We start from the raw sequence: 13,763 nt of genomic DNA on the forward strand, positions 1-13,763 counted from the left end.
CCATGACATAGGCTAATTATCTTGACTGCTCTAACAACATAGACACCAAAATGTTCTGTCAATATTCGAGATAAACATTAATTCCTGCACTTTGGCTGTTGTTCAGTCTTGTGCAGTATCACACAAGCTCTTTATCACTTGACTGTCATTCAGAAAATCCTTTCCTGAATCAACTGATGTGCGATAATGTCCCCACGTAACTAAACAGCTAGATAAAGGTGCATGAAACAACTTTTATGCATGATTATTGAAAACCCCGTTAATGACAGTATATATTTTAGTTTTATTAGTCATGTTAAAGTTACTCTTTCTGTTAAAAGTATTCGATTTTGCAACCACATAATTATTTTGGATGTGTGCCCATGACAACAGTTTTCACACCATAAGATAGCGAGATATGTCACGACTTCCGCCGATGTCGGCTCCTCTCCTTGTTTGGGCGGCGTTCGGCGATCGACGTCACCGGCTTTCTAGCCATCGCCGCTCCATTTCTCATATGTCCATTTGTTTTGTCTTGTTCCATACACACCTGGATTTCATTCCATAATCACACTGCATGTATTTAGTCCTCTATTCCCCTCCATGTCTTTGTGTGTAATTGTTTATTGTTATGTGGATATTGTCAGGCACCATACTTTTGTTATGTTCCGTGTTATTGGCACGTTTATGTTTTTATGTGCTGTCATTTTTGGACCGGAATTAAAGTGCGTCTGTTTACTACACTCTGCTCTCCTGGACCCGACTTCGCCTCCCGTACACACCCCTAAAAAGATACGAAATGTTAAGAGGTACAGTACAATTCCGAAATGCTTAGTATATGGTACAACGACAAACAGTATCATAAATGTAAGAAAAAAAGGTAGTGTTTTATGTCACACGATTTTTGCCAAATCTTTGAAGACTCCAAGCATGAGAAACCGTTTCAACATACACTACCGTTCAAAAGTTTGGGGTCACTTAGAAATGTCCTTGTTTTAGAAAGAAAAGCACTTTTTTGTCCATTAAAATATCAAAATTGATCAGAAATACAGTGTAGACATTGTTAATGTTGTAAATGCCTATTGTAGCTGGAAACGGCTGATTTTGTAATGGAATATCTACATAGGCGTACAAAGGCCCATTATCAGCAACCATCACTCCTGTGTTCCAATGACACAATGGTTTAGCTAATCCAAGTTTATCATTTTAAAAGGCTAATTGATCATTAGAAAACACTTTTGCAATTATGTTAGCACAGCTGAAAACTGTTGTTCAGATTAAAGAAGCAATAAAAGTGACCTTCTTCAGACTAGTTGAGTATCTGGAGCATCAGCATTTGTCGGTTTGATTACAGGCTCAAAATGGCCAGAAACAAATACCTTTCTTCTGAAACTTGTCAGTCTATTCTTGTTCTGAGAAATGAAGGCTATTCCATGCGAGAAATTGCCAAGAAACTGAAGATCTTGTACAACGCTGTGTACTACTCCCTTCACAGAACAGTGCAAACTGTCTCTAACCAGAATAGAGAGAGGAGTGGGAGGCCCCGGTGCACAACTGAGCAAGAGGACAAGTACATTAGAGTGTCTAGTTTGAGAAACAGACGCCTCACAAGTCCTCAACTGGCAGCTTCATTAAATAGTACCCGCAAAACACCAGTCTCAATGTCAACAGTGAAGAGGCGACTCCGGGATGCTGGCCTTCTAGGCAGAGTTCCTCTGTCCAGTATCTGTGTTCTTTTGCCCATCTTAATCTTTTATTTTTATTGGCCAGTCTGAGATATGGCTTTTTCTTTGCAACTCTGCCTAGAAGGCCAGCATTCCCGGAGTCGCCTCTTCACTGTTGCCGTTGAGACTGGTGTTTTGCGGATTTCACTGTTTCAAGGACAAAATTACATGTATTTAAGTATTTTGTTGTTGTTGTAGTGGGTGCAGTACCATTAGTAATAAAAAAATATACATTTTCCCTAAAGTATTTATAATTTTTTATTTGTATGTTTAGCTCACATAATATAATTTAAAAGTATGCATTAAGTTGTCTGTAATAGAATAAACATGGCAGAAACGAATGTAGACAATAATAAATGCTTTTCTATAGCTTCCAAAATATTTTTTACAATGGTGAGGGAGTGCCAAGATGGAGGCGTGGCGGCTTAACACAGTGGCCCCCATCAGTCATCTAGTGTACTGTATATATAAATCATTGAGTCTAACGGTTGTCTCGCGCAGAACTGCGCATGTGCAGGCCGTCAAATCAAAGGCCCTCCTTCAATATGTTTTTTTTTTACGTAAATGTGTCAGTTTGTCACATGTTCAACTACTTAAGACATTGGCTTGAATCTAGGTTGTGCCTTTATATTGAGAAAATTAACAATTAAGGAATAGTTTTTCACTTCTCTCATTGACTTCTCAAACCCCAAACCACAGCCTGGTCTGCTTTGTCTGTTTCGCAAGCGTTCCCGGAAGTCTCGCGATGTTGCGCCTCTTGGTTTAGAAACTCTGTGGTTGACCTAATGATGCTGACTTGGGCTTGGTGTGGGAAGAGTGATCCCCTATGGGAGGGCTGTTACATGAGTAATGTATGTTGTCTGTATCTGTGACTGTGTTGTGATGTGATGTGATGTGTGTGGCTCTGTTCCAGGTGGGAGACTCACCTGGGGCTTCGATAAGCTGCTTGTAGATTCCCAGGAATGCAGACTCTGCCTCCTTACTGCGCTTGTTCAGAGCAACCACCTAGAGAGAACAGGACAGAACACAGCCGTCAGGGTGACACTCAGGCATCAATACTACACCTGTACTGAATGGACATTTATTGACCCATACACACAGACAATCTACATTTAAATGCATTCTACACTGTTTTGACATCTGAAGTAAACAGCCAGCATATAAAGTAATTGTTCAAATGAGACAGACAGAAACAAAGCCACAATGATCCATCTGTAGAAGTTAATCCCCAACATGACATTCTGATGGGGTTTGTGTGCTGAATTATGTGAACAAGGTTCTGAGGTAATACTGCAAGCTGATATTTGGCCTCTTAAACCCCAACACTGCAGTGTGTAGTGAGGTGACATTTGTCCTGTTAAAACGCAGGTGCTGGTGTGCTCTATGAGGCATGTCAGCGTCTGTGACCTCCATCACACCAGCACCCAGACCCTCCTGCTATTCTCTACTCCACGGGTGATGCAAACCAATTAACAATTCATTAGGAGGGACAAAGAAGGGAATTAGGCGCCACCTGGCCCCATGGAGAGGGCACCTGCCCTGGTGGATATATGGGTTACAGTCCTCACAGCTCCTATAATACACCAGCAGCCCTGTTGTCGGAGGATGTCATTGGCTGAAAGTCTTATAGATGTAGGATCTTAATTTGATTACTCTTTTGTTGCTGAGAGGAAGTAAATGCAAACTTGTAGAGCGTTTGAGTTTTAAAAAAGCTCTTAGAGTTTGCAATTTCCACATGGAAATTTCAGACTTGATTTGCCCCAACGGAAAATGTAATCAACCCTTACAAAAATGTTGATTAATTACAAACCACTTTTCCTGTTGCTGCAGGATTATTTTCCTGCTGTAGCAAACTGGCTCAAATTAAGATTGTACATCTGTAGTTTAGCAACTCTGAAATATTACATCAGATCCACTCCAAATGTCCCTCCAGTCCAAGAGCAGACTGAAAGCTAATTATTTCCATCTATTGTCTATAGAATTCCTGTCAGTGTTATAGTTTTGATCTGATCAGACACAATGACTTCTATTGAAGGGGCCAAGTGTATGGTTACGTCTGAGACGTTCTTTAATGGTCTATCTTCAGCTCAACAATATTATTGTGGAACACTGACTGAAAACACTTATGAGAATGGTGAAGAAACTGTTTAGAGGCTTATAAATAACAACTGTGGAAAACAGAGAGAGACAAAGAGCCCTTGATTTACTGGAAATGGCTTGTGTCCTCCCTGGAGAGGCATAACGACAGCATCATGTTTAAAGAAATATCATAAAGATCAAGCAAATCCCTCCCATCACTCCCACTCGGAGTTCATGGAAAAGCTGGAGCCCAATCAATACAGATGTAATAGTCTGCAGCTCTCAGCCGACTCCTCTACTCTCTCTCTCTCTCCCTCTCTTCCTCTGCGTTGTTGGTTCAGCAAATAGCCTTCACATGTATAAAATAAGTGGCCTCTCTATACAAAACATGTATACACGCATGTGTGACTGTGACTCCAAAATCCCAAAACAATCCAAAATCCAAACTACGAAATGTAGTGTGCTGTGTGTGCCTGTAAACCGATCCACCCTCAGTAAAGAAGAATCGGTAGATATTAACATTATTCACATATGTATAGGCTACTTGCCAGCTGTTTCTAAATGTCAAAAGCCCTTTGTCTCCCTGTCAATGAGATGCATTAACAAAGACGAAGGCTACTGTCCCATTGTGAATGATGCCATGGTGAGCTCATTGACTGTCAACTGTGTCAATGCATTGATGAATCCATCAAACAGGGCCCTGAACTGCAAATGTAAAAAGCACAGGACCTGTGAATGCAACAGGATCCATTTTCCTGGCCCTTCATCATCCTTTAACGAGAGAACATGGAGATTACCTCCACAATCACACCATTAACCTGTCTGCAGCTGCTAGAGTAGACATCTATCACATGCCTGATGCCTCCTCACGTTAGCACACTCGGTATGCTGCCACTACCATCAAATCAAATTGTATTTGTCACATGCGCCAAATACAACAGGTGTAGACCTTACAGTGAAATACTTACTTACAAGCCCTTAACCAACAATGCAGTTCAAGAAAATACCCCCCCCCCCCCCCCCAAAAAAGTAAGAGATAAGAATAACAAATAACTAAAGAGCAGCAGTAAATAACAATAGCGGGGCTATATACAGGGGGTACCGGTATAGAGTCAATTGAGGTAATATGTACATGTAGGTAGAGTTATTAAAGTAATAATAACAGAGAGCAGCGTAGAGGGGGGCGGGTGCAAATAGTCTGGGCAGCCATTTGATTAGATGTTCAGGAGTCTTATGCTTGGGGGTAGAAGCTGTTAAGAAGCCTCTTGGACCTAGACTTGGCACTCCGGTACCGTTTGCCGTGCGGTAGCAGAGAGAACAGTCTATGACTAGCGTGGCTGGAGTCTTTGACAATTTTTAGGCCCTTCCTCTGACACCACCTGGTATAGAGGTCCTGGATGGCAGGAAGCTTGGCCCCAGTGATGTACTGGGCCGTACACACTACCCTCTGTAGTGCCTTGCGGTCGGAGGCCAAACAGTTGCCGTACCATCCCGTCAGGATGCTCTCGATGGTGCAGCTGTAAAACCTATTGAGGATCTGAGGACCCATGCCAAATCTTTTCAGTCTCCTGAGGGGGAATAGGTTTCGTGGTGCCCTCTTCACGACTGTCTTGGTGTGCTTGGACCATGTTAGTTTGTTGGTGATGTGGACGACAAGGAACTTGAAGCTCACAACCTGGTCCACTACAGCCCTGTCGATGAGAATGGGGGCGTGCTCGGTCCTCCTTTTCCTGTAGTCCACAATCATCTTCTTTGTCTTGATCACGTTGAGGGAGAGGTTGTTGTCCTTGCACCACATGGTCAGGTCTCTGACCTCCTCCCTATAGGCTGTCTCATCGTTGTCGGTGATCAGGCCTACCACTGTTGTGTCATCTGCAAACTTAATGATGGTGTTGGAGTCGTACCTGGCCGTGCAGTCATGAGTGAACAGGGAGTACAGGAAGGGACTGAGCACGCACCCCTGAGGGGCTCCGGTGTTGAGGATCAGCGTGGTGGATATGTTGTTAACTACCCTTACCACATGGGGGTGGCCCATCAGGAAGTCCAGGATCCAGTTGCAGAGGGAGGTGTTTAGTCCCAGGGTCCTTAGCTTAGTGATGAGCTTTGAGGGCACTATGGTGTTGAATGCTGAGCTGTAGTCAATGAATAGCATTCTCACATAGGTGTTCCTGTTAAAAGGTGTGAAAGGGATGTGAGGAGTGTAATAAAGATTGCATCATCTGTGGATCTGTTGGGGCGGTATGCAAATTGGAGTGGGTCTAGGGTTTCTGGGATAATGGTGTTAATGTTAGCCATGACAAGCCTTTCAAAGTATTTCATGGCTACAGATGTGAGTGCTACGTGTCGGTAGTCATTTAGCAGGTTACCTTAGTGTTCTTGGGCACAGGGACTATGCCGCTCTGCTTGAAACATGTTACTATTACAGACTCAGACAGGGAAATGTTGAAAATGTCAGTGAAGACACTTGCCAGTTGGTCAGCGCATGCTTGGAGTACACGTCCTGGTTATCCGTCTGGCCCTGCGACCTTGTGAATGTTGACCTGTTTAAAGGTCTTACTCACATCGGCTGCGGAGAGCGTGACAGGACAGTTGTCCGGAACAGCTGATGCTCTCATGCATGTTTCATCAAAGCACCTCGGAGATGTGGTGTCTAATGTTGTCTGATCTGAGAGACTCTTCCACTCATTTAGCAGACACAGAAGCTATTAGGGTTAAGTGCCTTGCTCACGGGCACGTCGACCCATTTTTCACCTAGTCAGCTCGGGGATTCCAACCAGCGCCCTTTCAGTTACTGGCCCAGGTACTCTTAGCTACTAGGCTACCTGCCGCATACACAATGGAGAGGTATAGCATAGATTATGTATGTTTCAGTATGTATAATAGTATGGTACAATGTATCTAAATGTACAGTGGATTCGGAAAGTATTCAGACCCCTTGACTTTTTCTGCATTTTGTTACATTACAGCCTTATTCTAAAACGTATAAAATTGTTTTTTTCCTCATCAATCCACACGCAATACCCCATGATGACAAAGCAACATGTTTTTATACATTTTTGCAAACGTATTAAAAATAAAAACTGAAATATCACATTTACATAAGTATTCAGACCCTTTACTCAGTACTTTGTTGAAGCACCTTTGGCAGCGATTACAGCCTCGAGTCTTCTAGGGTATGACACTACAAGCTTGGCACACCTGTATTTGGGGAGTTTCTCCCATTCTTCTCTGTCAGGTTGGATGGGGAGCGTCGCTGCACAGCTATTTTCAAGTCTCTCCAGAGATGTTCAAATCGGGTTCAAGTCTGGGCTCTGGTTGGGCCACTCAAGGCCATTGAGACTTATCCTGAAGCCACTCCTGCGATGTCAAAGCTGTGTGCTTAGGGTCATTGTCCTGTTGGAAGGTGAACCTTTGCCACAGTCTGAGGTCCTGAGTGCTCTAGAGTAGGTTTTCATCAAGGATCTCTCTGTACTTTGCTCAGTTCATATTTCCCTTGATTCTGACTAGTCTCCCAGTCCCTGCCACTGAAAAACATCCCCACGCATGATGCTTCCACCATCATGCTTCACCGTAGGGATGGTGCCAGGTTTCCGCTAGACATGACGCTTGGCATTCAAGCCAAAAAGTTCAATCTTGGTTTCAACAGACCAGAGAATCTTCTTTCTCATGGTCTGAGGTGCCTTTTGGCAAACTCAAAGTGGGTTGTCATGTGCCTTTTACTGAGGAGTGGCTTCCGTCTGACCACTCTACCATAAAGGCCTGATTGGTGGAGTGCTGCAGAGATGGGTGTCCTATGGCTTCTCTGAAAGGGATGTGATGAAGGTTAACTTTACAAGAAGTAAACAAACACCCAGTGCAGAGAGAGAGCAAGACAGTGAGAAAGCAAGAGAGAGTGAAAGCAAGAGACAGAGCAAGCGAGAGAGACACTACGGAAAAAGAAGGAACAGCACGTCAGAAATCAGCTCAATGTAATTGAAGAATCCATAGACTAACCTCTTCTGGGAAAATTGGAAAACACTAAACAAACAACAACACGAAGAGTTATCTATCCAAAATAGAGATGTATGGATAAATCACTTCTCCAATCATTTTGGCGTATAACAAAAAACAAATACATGATCAAATACAAATCTTAGAATCAACTATTAAAGACTACCAGAAGGGGCCTCACGAGTGGCACAGCGGTCTAAGGCACTCCTTCGCCGTGCTTAAGGCATCACTAAAGACCCAGGTTCGATCCCAGGATGTGTTATAGCCTACTGTGACTGGGATCGTCCGGTTTGGGGAGGGTTTGCCCGGCCGGGATTTCCATGTCCCATTGCGCTTTAGCGACTCAATGTGGCTGGCCAGGCACCTGCAAGATGACTTGGTCACCAGCTGGACAGTGTTTCCTCCGACACATTGGTGCGGCTGGCTTCCGAGTTAAGCGAGCAGTGTGTCAAGAAGCAGTGCGGCTTGGCAGGATCGTGTTTCGGAGGACGATGGCTCACAACCTTCGCCTCTCCCGTGACCATGGGGAGTTGCGGCGATGGGACAAGACTGTAACTACCAATTGTGGAGAAAAAGGGGTAAAAGTACAAACAAACAAAAAAGACTACCAGAACTCACTGGATTCTCCAATTACATTGAAATGAACTACAGGCCAAATACAAACCCTCCAACCCAAAAAGGCCTGTGGTGTTGATGGTATCCTAAATGAAATGGTAAAATATACAGACCATAAATTCCAATTGACTATATGTAAACTCTTTAACATCATCCAAAGCTCTGACATCTTCCCCAATATTTGGAACGAAGGACTGATCACCCCAATCCACAAAAGTGGAAACAAATTTGACCCCAATAACTACTGTGGGATATGTGTCAACAGCAACCTTGGGAAAATCCTCTGCATTATCATTAACAGCAGACTCGTACATTTCCTCAGTTAAAACATTGTACTGAGCAAATGTCAAATTGGCTTTTTACCAAATTATCGTACGACAGACCACGTATTCACCATGCACACCTTAATTGACAAACAAACAAATCAAAACAAAGGCAGTCTTCTCATGCTTTGTTGATATAAAAAAAAGCTTTTGGCTCAATGTGGCATGACTTAGTGTACAACGTAAAACACCAAATAATGCATGCAGAGCAGATTTAGACCGTTACCTGCTAATTATTAAAATCCAGAAAAGAGCCATTAAATTATACAACCACCTAAAAGGAAGCGATTCTCAAACCTTCCATCACAAAGCCATCACCTACAAAGAGATGAACCTGGAGAAGTCCCCTAAGCAAGCTGGTGCTGGGGCTCTGTTCGCAAACACAAACAGACCCCACAGACGCCCAGGACAGCAACACAACTAGACCCAACCAAAACATGAGAAAACAAAAAGATAATTACTTGACACATTGGAAAGAATTAACAAAAAAACAAGCAAACTAGAATACTACTTGGGCCTAAACAGAGAGGAGTACACAGTGGCAAAATACCTGACCACTGTGACTGACCCAAACTTAAGGAAAGCTTTGACTATGTACAGACTCAGTGAGCATAGCCTTGCTATTGAGACAGGCCGCCGTAGGGAGAAAAGACAGGCTATGTGCCCCAGGCCCACAAAATGAGGTGGAAACTGAGCTGCACTTCCTAACCTCCTGCCAAATGTATGACCATATTAGGGACGCATATCTCCCTCAGATTACATAGACCCACAAAGAATTTGAAAAAATAAACCCAATTTTGATAAACTCCCATATCTATTGGGTGCAATACCACAGTGTGCCATCACAGCAGCAAGATTCGTGATCTGTTGCCACAAGGGCAACCAGTTAAAAACAAACACCATTGTAAATACAATCCATATTTATGTTTATTTATTTCCCTTTTATACTTTAACTATTTGCACATAATATGACATTTGAAATGTCTTTATTCTTTTGGAACTTTTGTGAGTGTAAAGTTTACTGTTCATTTTTTTATTGTTTATTCCATTTTTATTTATTATCTATTTCACTTGCTTTGGTAATGTAAACATGTTTCCCATGCCAACAAAGCCCGTAAATTGAATTGAGAAAGAAAGCGAGAGAGAGGGTGAATACGAGAGAGCGAGAAAGCAAGAGAGAGAGAGAGAACACTAGAGAAAAAGAGAGAGACAGAGAGAGGGGAAACCTGTTAGAAGTGGACCATAATTCTTCACAGAGGATCAGTCCGTGTGGGCAGGCTACTGCTGCTGTCTCTGGGATAGCACTGCTGGGAAATTCTTACTGAGGCCTAGGAGGATACTTATAGTGGAACACATGGTCGATGTGTGAGTCTCTGTGCATGTGTGTGTGCAAGCATGTGAGAAGAGAAGAATAAGTTATGGCAAAAAGATGAGTGTAAGATAAAGAAGTGGAGGGAAGAGATAGACAGAGACAGGCACTGAACTACAGACAAAGATAGAGAGAGTGAAAGACAGGTTCCCATAAAGACTGCAATTAGCAATTATGCAGTCATCAATTACAATTATCACAACTGGTGATTATGCAATTATCACTCTAAAGCATATTTTTCCCCCTCAGCCTTACCAGCTTTCCACCTCCTGTGATTTGGGTGTTTGAGGACGGGGTGTGTGATGATGCAGGTGATTAGAATGTGTGAGGGCGGTGGGGGTGTTAGGTGTGTGTCTGTGTGTGTGTGTGTGTGTGTGTGTCTGTGTCTGTGTCTGTGTCTGTGTCTGTGTCTGTGTGTGTCTGTGTGTGTGTGTGTGTGTGTGTGTGCACGTTTGTGTGTGCGCACATGTGTGTGTGTTGGTAAGATTATTGCTGTCGGTGGGTGAGAGAAGCAGTGTGTATATAAGGGACAGGGACTGTATGGTTGCCTTAATCCCAGAGGCCTCTAAATTACCTGTCATCTGCCCATGATGCAAAGGTCAGCGCACAATCATGGCAGTTGGTCTTTTGTACTGCTCTGTGCTGCTCACCGAGACCCAGCACAGCCTAGGAGCTGACAGTGTCACCACAGCCCAGGAGCTGACAGTGTCACCACAGCCCCAGTCAGGCTTCATACCTATTAAAACAACACACTGGGAATTCCACCACAACATAATGCAGCAAGTCACAGGACCGTGGGGTGAGACAGGGATGGGTTGTCCTTATGGGTTGTAAAAAACACCATTCTCTGGGTGACGAGAGTGAGAGTGGGAGCTATAGGTAAATATAGCTACTGCTACAATGCTGGTGAAGCTACAACCACTGTCATCCGTGCTTGTTTTCCTTGAGTGTTTAGAGAAGAGAGAAGGGATGAACTGGTGTTGAGTGACTGATGAGTGGGTAGAGGAGAGGGACATCACACTGTCATACACACCCACACTGGTTCAAGTTGCTTAAAGGAGGGGGAGGACACAATCACACACACACAGATATTTGCACACTCAGACAGTCACACAGACACAGAGACAGACGTGTGCGCACACACACACACACACACACACACACACACACACACACACACACACACACACACACACCTCTGTATTTGCAGGGGATTTATTCTGGGTGCCACCCCTCTCTGAGTGGTGGAATGGTGGCTGAGGATGAGGTTGAGGCTGAGTCCGTCTCCAGGTCCCCAGTGAGAGGAGCAGTCAGTGGCCTGACACACATCCCGTCCCCACGTCAATTCCAATCAGCAGCTCCTGTCACTCCTCCTGTTACGCTCCCAGCACACAGACGCCGTCAGCGCTCTCCCTCAGCAGACTGGTGCCCTGCCATCCCCATGGGAGAATAGAGCCAAGGCACCAAGGCTGACCAGACTCATCCACTCAACCTGACCACACTATCATCCTAACATCTAAGGTCATTTTGTGATGTTCTGCGGTCACAATGATCTTTGAGCCAATCAATATCATTAATCTAACTAATCAATAACAAACAAATCAATAATTTCAATCTACACAATCAATACCAAACCAAGCAATAACTCTAACCAATCAATTATAAAGAAATCAATAATCTCAATCAATACATTCAATCCAATCAAACAACAAGGGGAATAAATCAATAAAAGGGGATGGACACTACATTTGTGAAAAATAACTATAGTAGCTATAGTGCAAAGACTGACACACACAGAGATTTAGACAGAGACACGAGAGAGAGAGAGAGAAATGACGCAGGCAGAGCGGTGAGCAGATCTCCAGCAAATCAAGGTAGAGTAGAGTAATCCTGATGGACATGGCATGGTGAGCTCCATGTGAGACCGAACAGTGTGAGGCATTAAACTCAGATCAAAGCCCTATTTGGCTCTGCCATCCTGCAAGAGTCTAGTAGGCTCGGTCCTCCCAGCACCACCACCCCCATCACAGTAGAACAGACAGACAGAGCCAGCCAGCAGCTCCACCCACCCACACGACAAAACCCAACATAAACCTCTGCTTAACACCTCAAAGTCACCGGAAAGTCAAGACAGAGAGAGGGAGTAAGACAAATAAAGGAAAATAAATCTTCTGTGAAAGTCTTTGTAGTTCAAAAGACAGGATCCTTTAGTTTTGAGACAAGAGATTCTAAATGTTTGAAATGCTGAGTGACCTAAAAGGTTGAAAAACGTGTGTCTGCTGAAGAGGAGTCACAAATCTATAGTGACATGACAGGAGAGAGAGTAGGATGTACCGAGAACGGAGCTATAGGGAGAGACAGTGGAAAGAGGAGTGTATCATATGAAATATCGTTAGGACAGGGACAGTGCAGCATTGCCAGAGAATACTGTAGTGGGGAAGAAAAGAGTGGAGAGGTGTGAGGAGAGATGAGAGGTGTGAGGAGAGAGGGGAGAGGTGTGAGGAGAGAGAGGAAGAGATGAAGACAAAGGGACTGCTCCCATTCCTAGACGGCCCCATGGACAAACCCACAGCAGAGGAGAAGGCATGGGTATGCCAGCTTGAGGCCAGTAGTGGAGCCTGGCACCCACCAGTGGCACATGCTTGGCAGAGGGAGGCACAGCAGCATATCTCCCCCTTGGACATACGAAGACAATGTACCTCTCCACCTGGCCTACACCATGTCAAGGTGAGACAGCGCGGGCGAGACTGAGACAGAGAGAGAGAGAGTTCTTGATGGATAGCATTCTCCAGCCACCTCTCCTCTCTCTCAGAAGGCTGGTGACTTTCCAGTGAAGCAATTATCATTGCAGAATGCATAATAGCCTAATTAATTACAGGTGTCAGCCTTTGTTTCACTATAGAGGAAAATCATGCCAAACCTGCATCAAATCAAATGTATTGGGAGCGTACACATATTTTGTAGATGTTATCGTGGGGGTAGCGAAATGCTTATGTTTCTAGCTCCAGCAGTGCAGTAATACCTGACAGCGCAATAATACACAATACATACAAATCCCCAAAATTAAAAGGAATTAAGAAATATGTAAATATTAGAATGAGCAACGTCAGAGTCTGGAATATAAATAGTGTACAAAACATTAAGAACACCTTCCTAATATCACAAATCCTCAACTGGCAGCTTCATTAAATAGTACCCGCAAAACACCAGTCTCAACGTCAACAGTGAAGAGGCGACTCCGGAATGCAGGCCTTCTAGGCAGAGTTGCAAATAAAAAGGAATATCTCAGACTGGCCAATAAAAAGAAAAGATTACTGTAAGGTCTACACCTGTTGTATTCGGCGCACGTGACAAATAAACAATGATTTGAATTGACTGATGAGTTTCAGAAGAAAGGTCTTTGTTTCTGGCAATTTGAGCCTGTAATCGAATCCACAAATGCTGATGCTCCAGATACTCAACTAGTCTAAAGAAGGCCAGTTTTATTGCTTCTTTAATCAGAACAGCAGTTTTCAGCTATGCTAACATAATCGCAAAAGGGTTTTCTAATGATCAATTAGCCTTTTAAAATGATAAACTTGGATTAGCTAACACAACGTGCCATTGAAACACAGGAGTGATGGTTGCTGATAATGGGCCTCGGATAGATATTCCATTAAAAATATCAGCTGTTTCCAGCTACAA

General features: G+C 43.7%; 1 protein-coding gene across 3 annotated transcripts in view; it reads right to left on the reverse strand.

The window, feature by feature from the left end:
• The window catches only part of LOC139576919 (homeobox protein cut-like 2), a 114,985-nt gene that overhangs the window by 40,349 nt on the left and 60,873 nt on the right, over positions 1–13,763 (reverse strand). For all 3 annotated transcript variants that reach the window (XM_071403521.1, XM_071403522.1, XM_071403523.1), the window contains exon 4: positions 2,630–2,708. In XM_071403521.1, coding sequence (XP_071259622.1) covers positions 2,630–2,708 — 79 coding nt within the window. The remainder of the gene's footprint in view (positions 1–2,629; positions 2,709–13,763) is intronic.

Source organism: Salvelinus alpinus, chromosome 5 (assembly GCF_045679555.1).
Source record: "Salvelinus alpinus chromosome 5, SLU_Salpinus.1, whole genome shotgun sequence".
Lineage (NCBI taxonomy): Eukaryota > Metazoa > Chordata > Actinopteri > Salmoniformes > Salmonidae > Salvelinus > Salvelinus alpinus.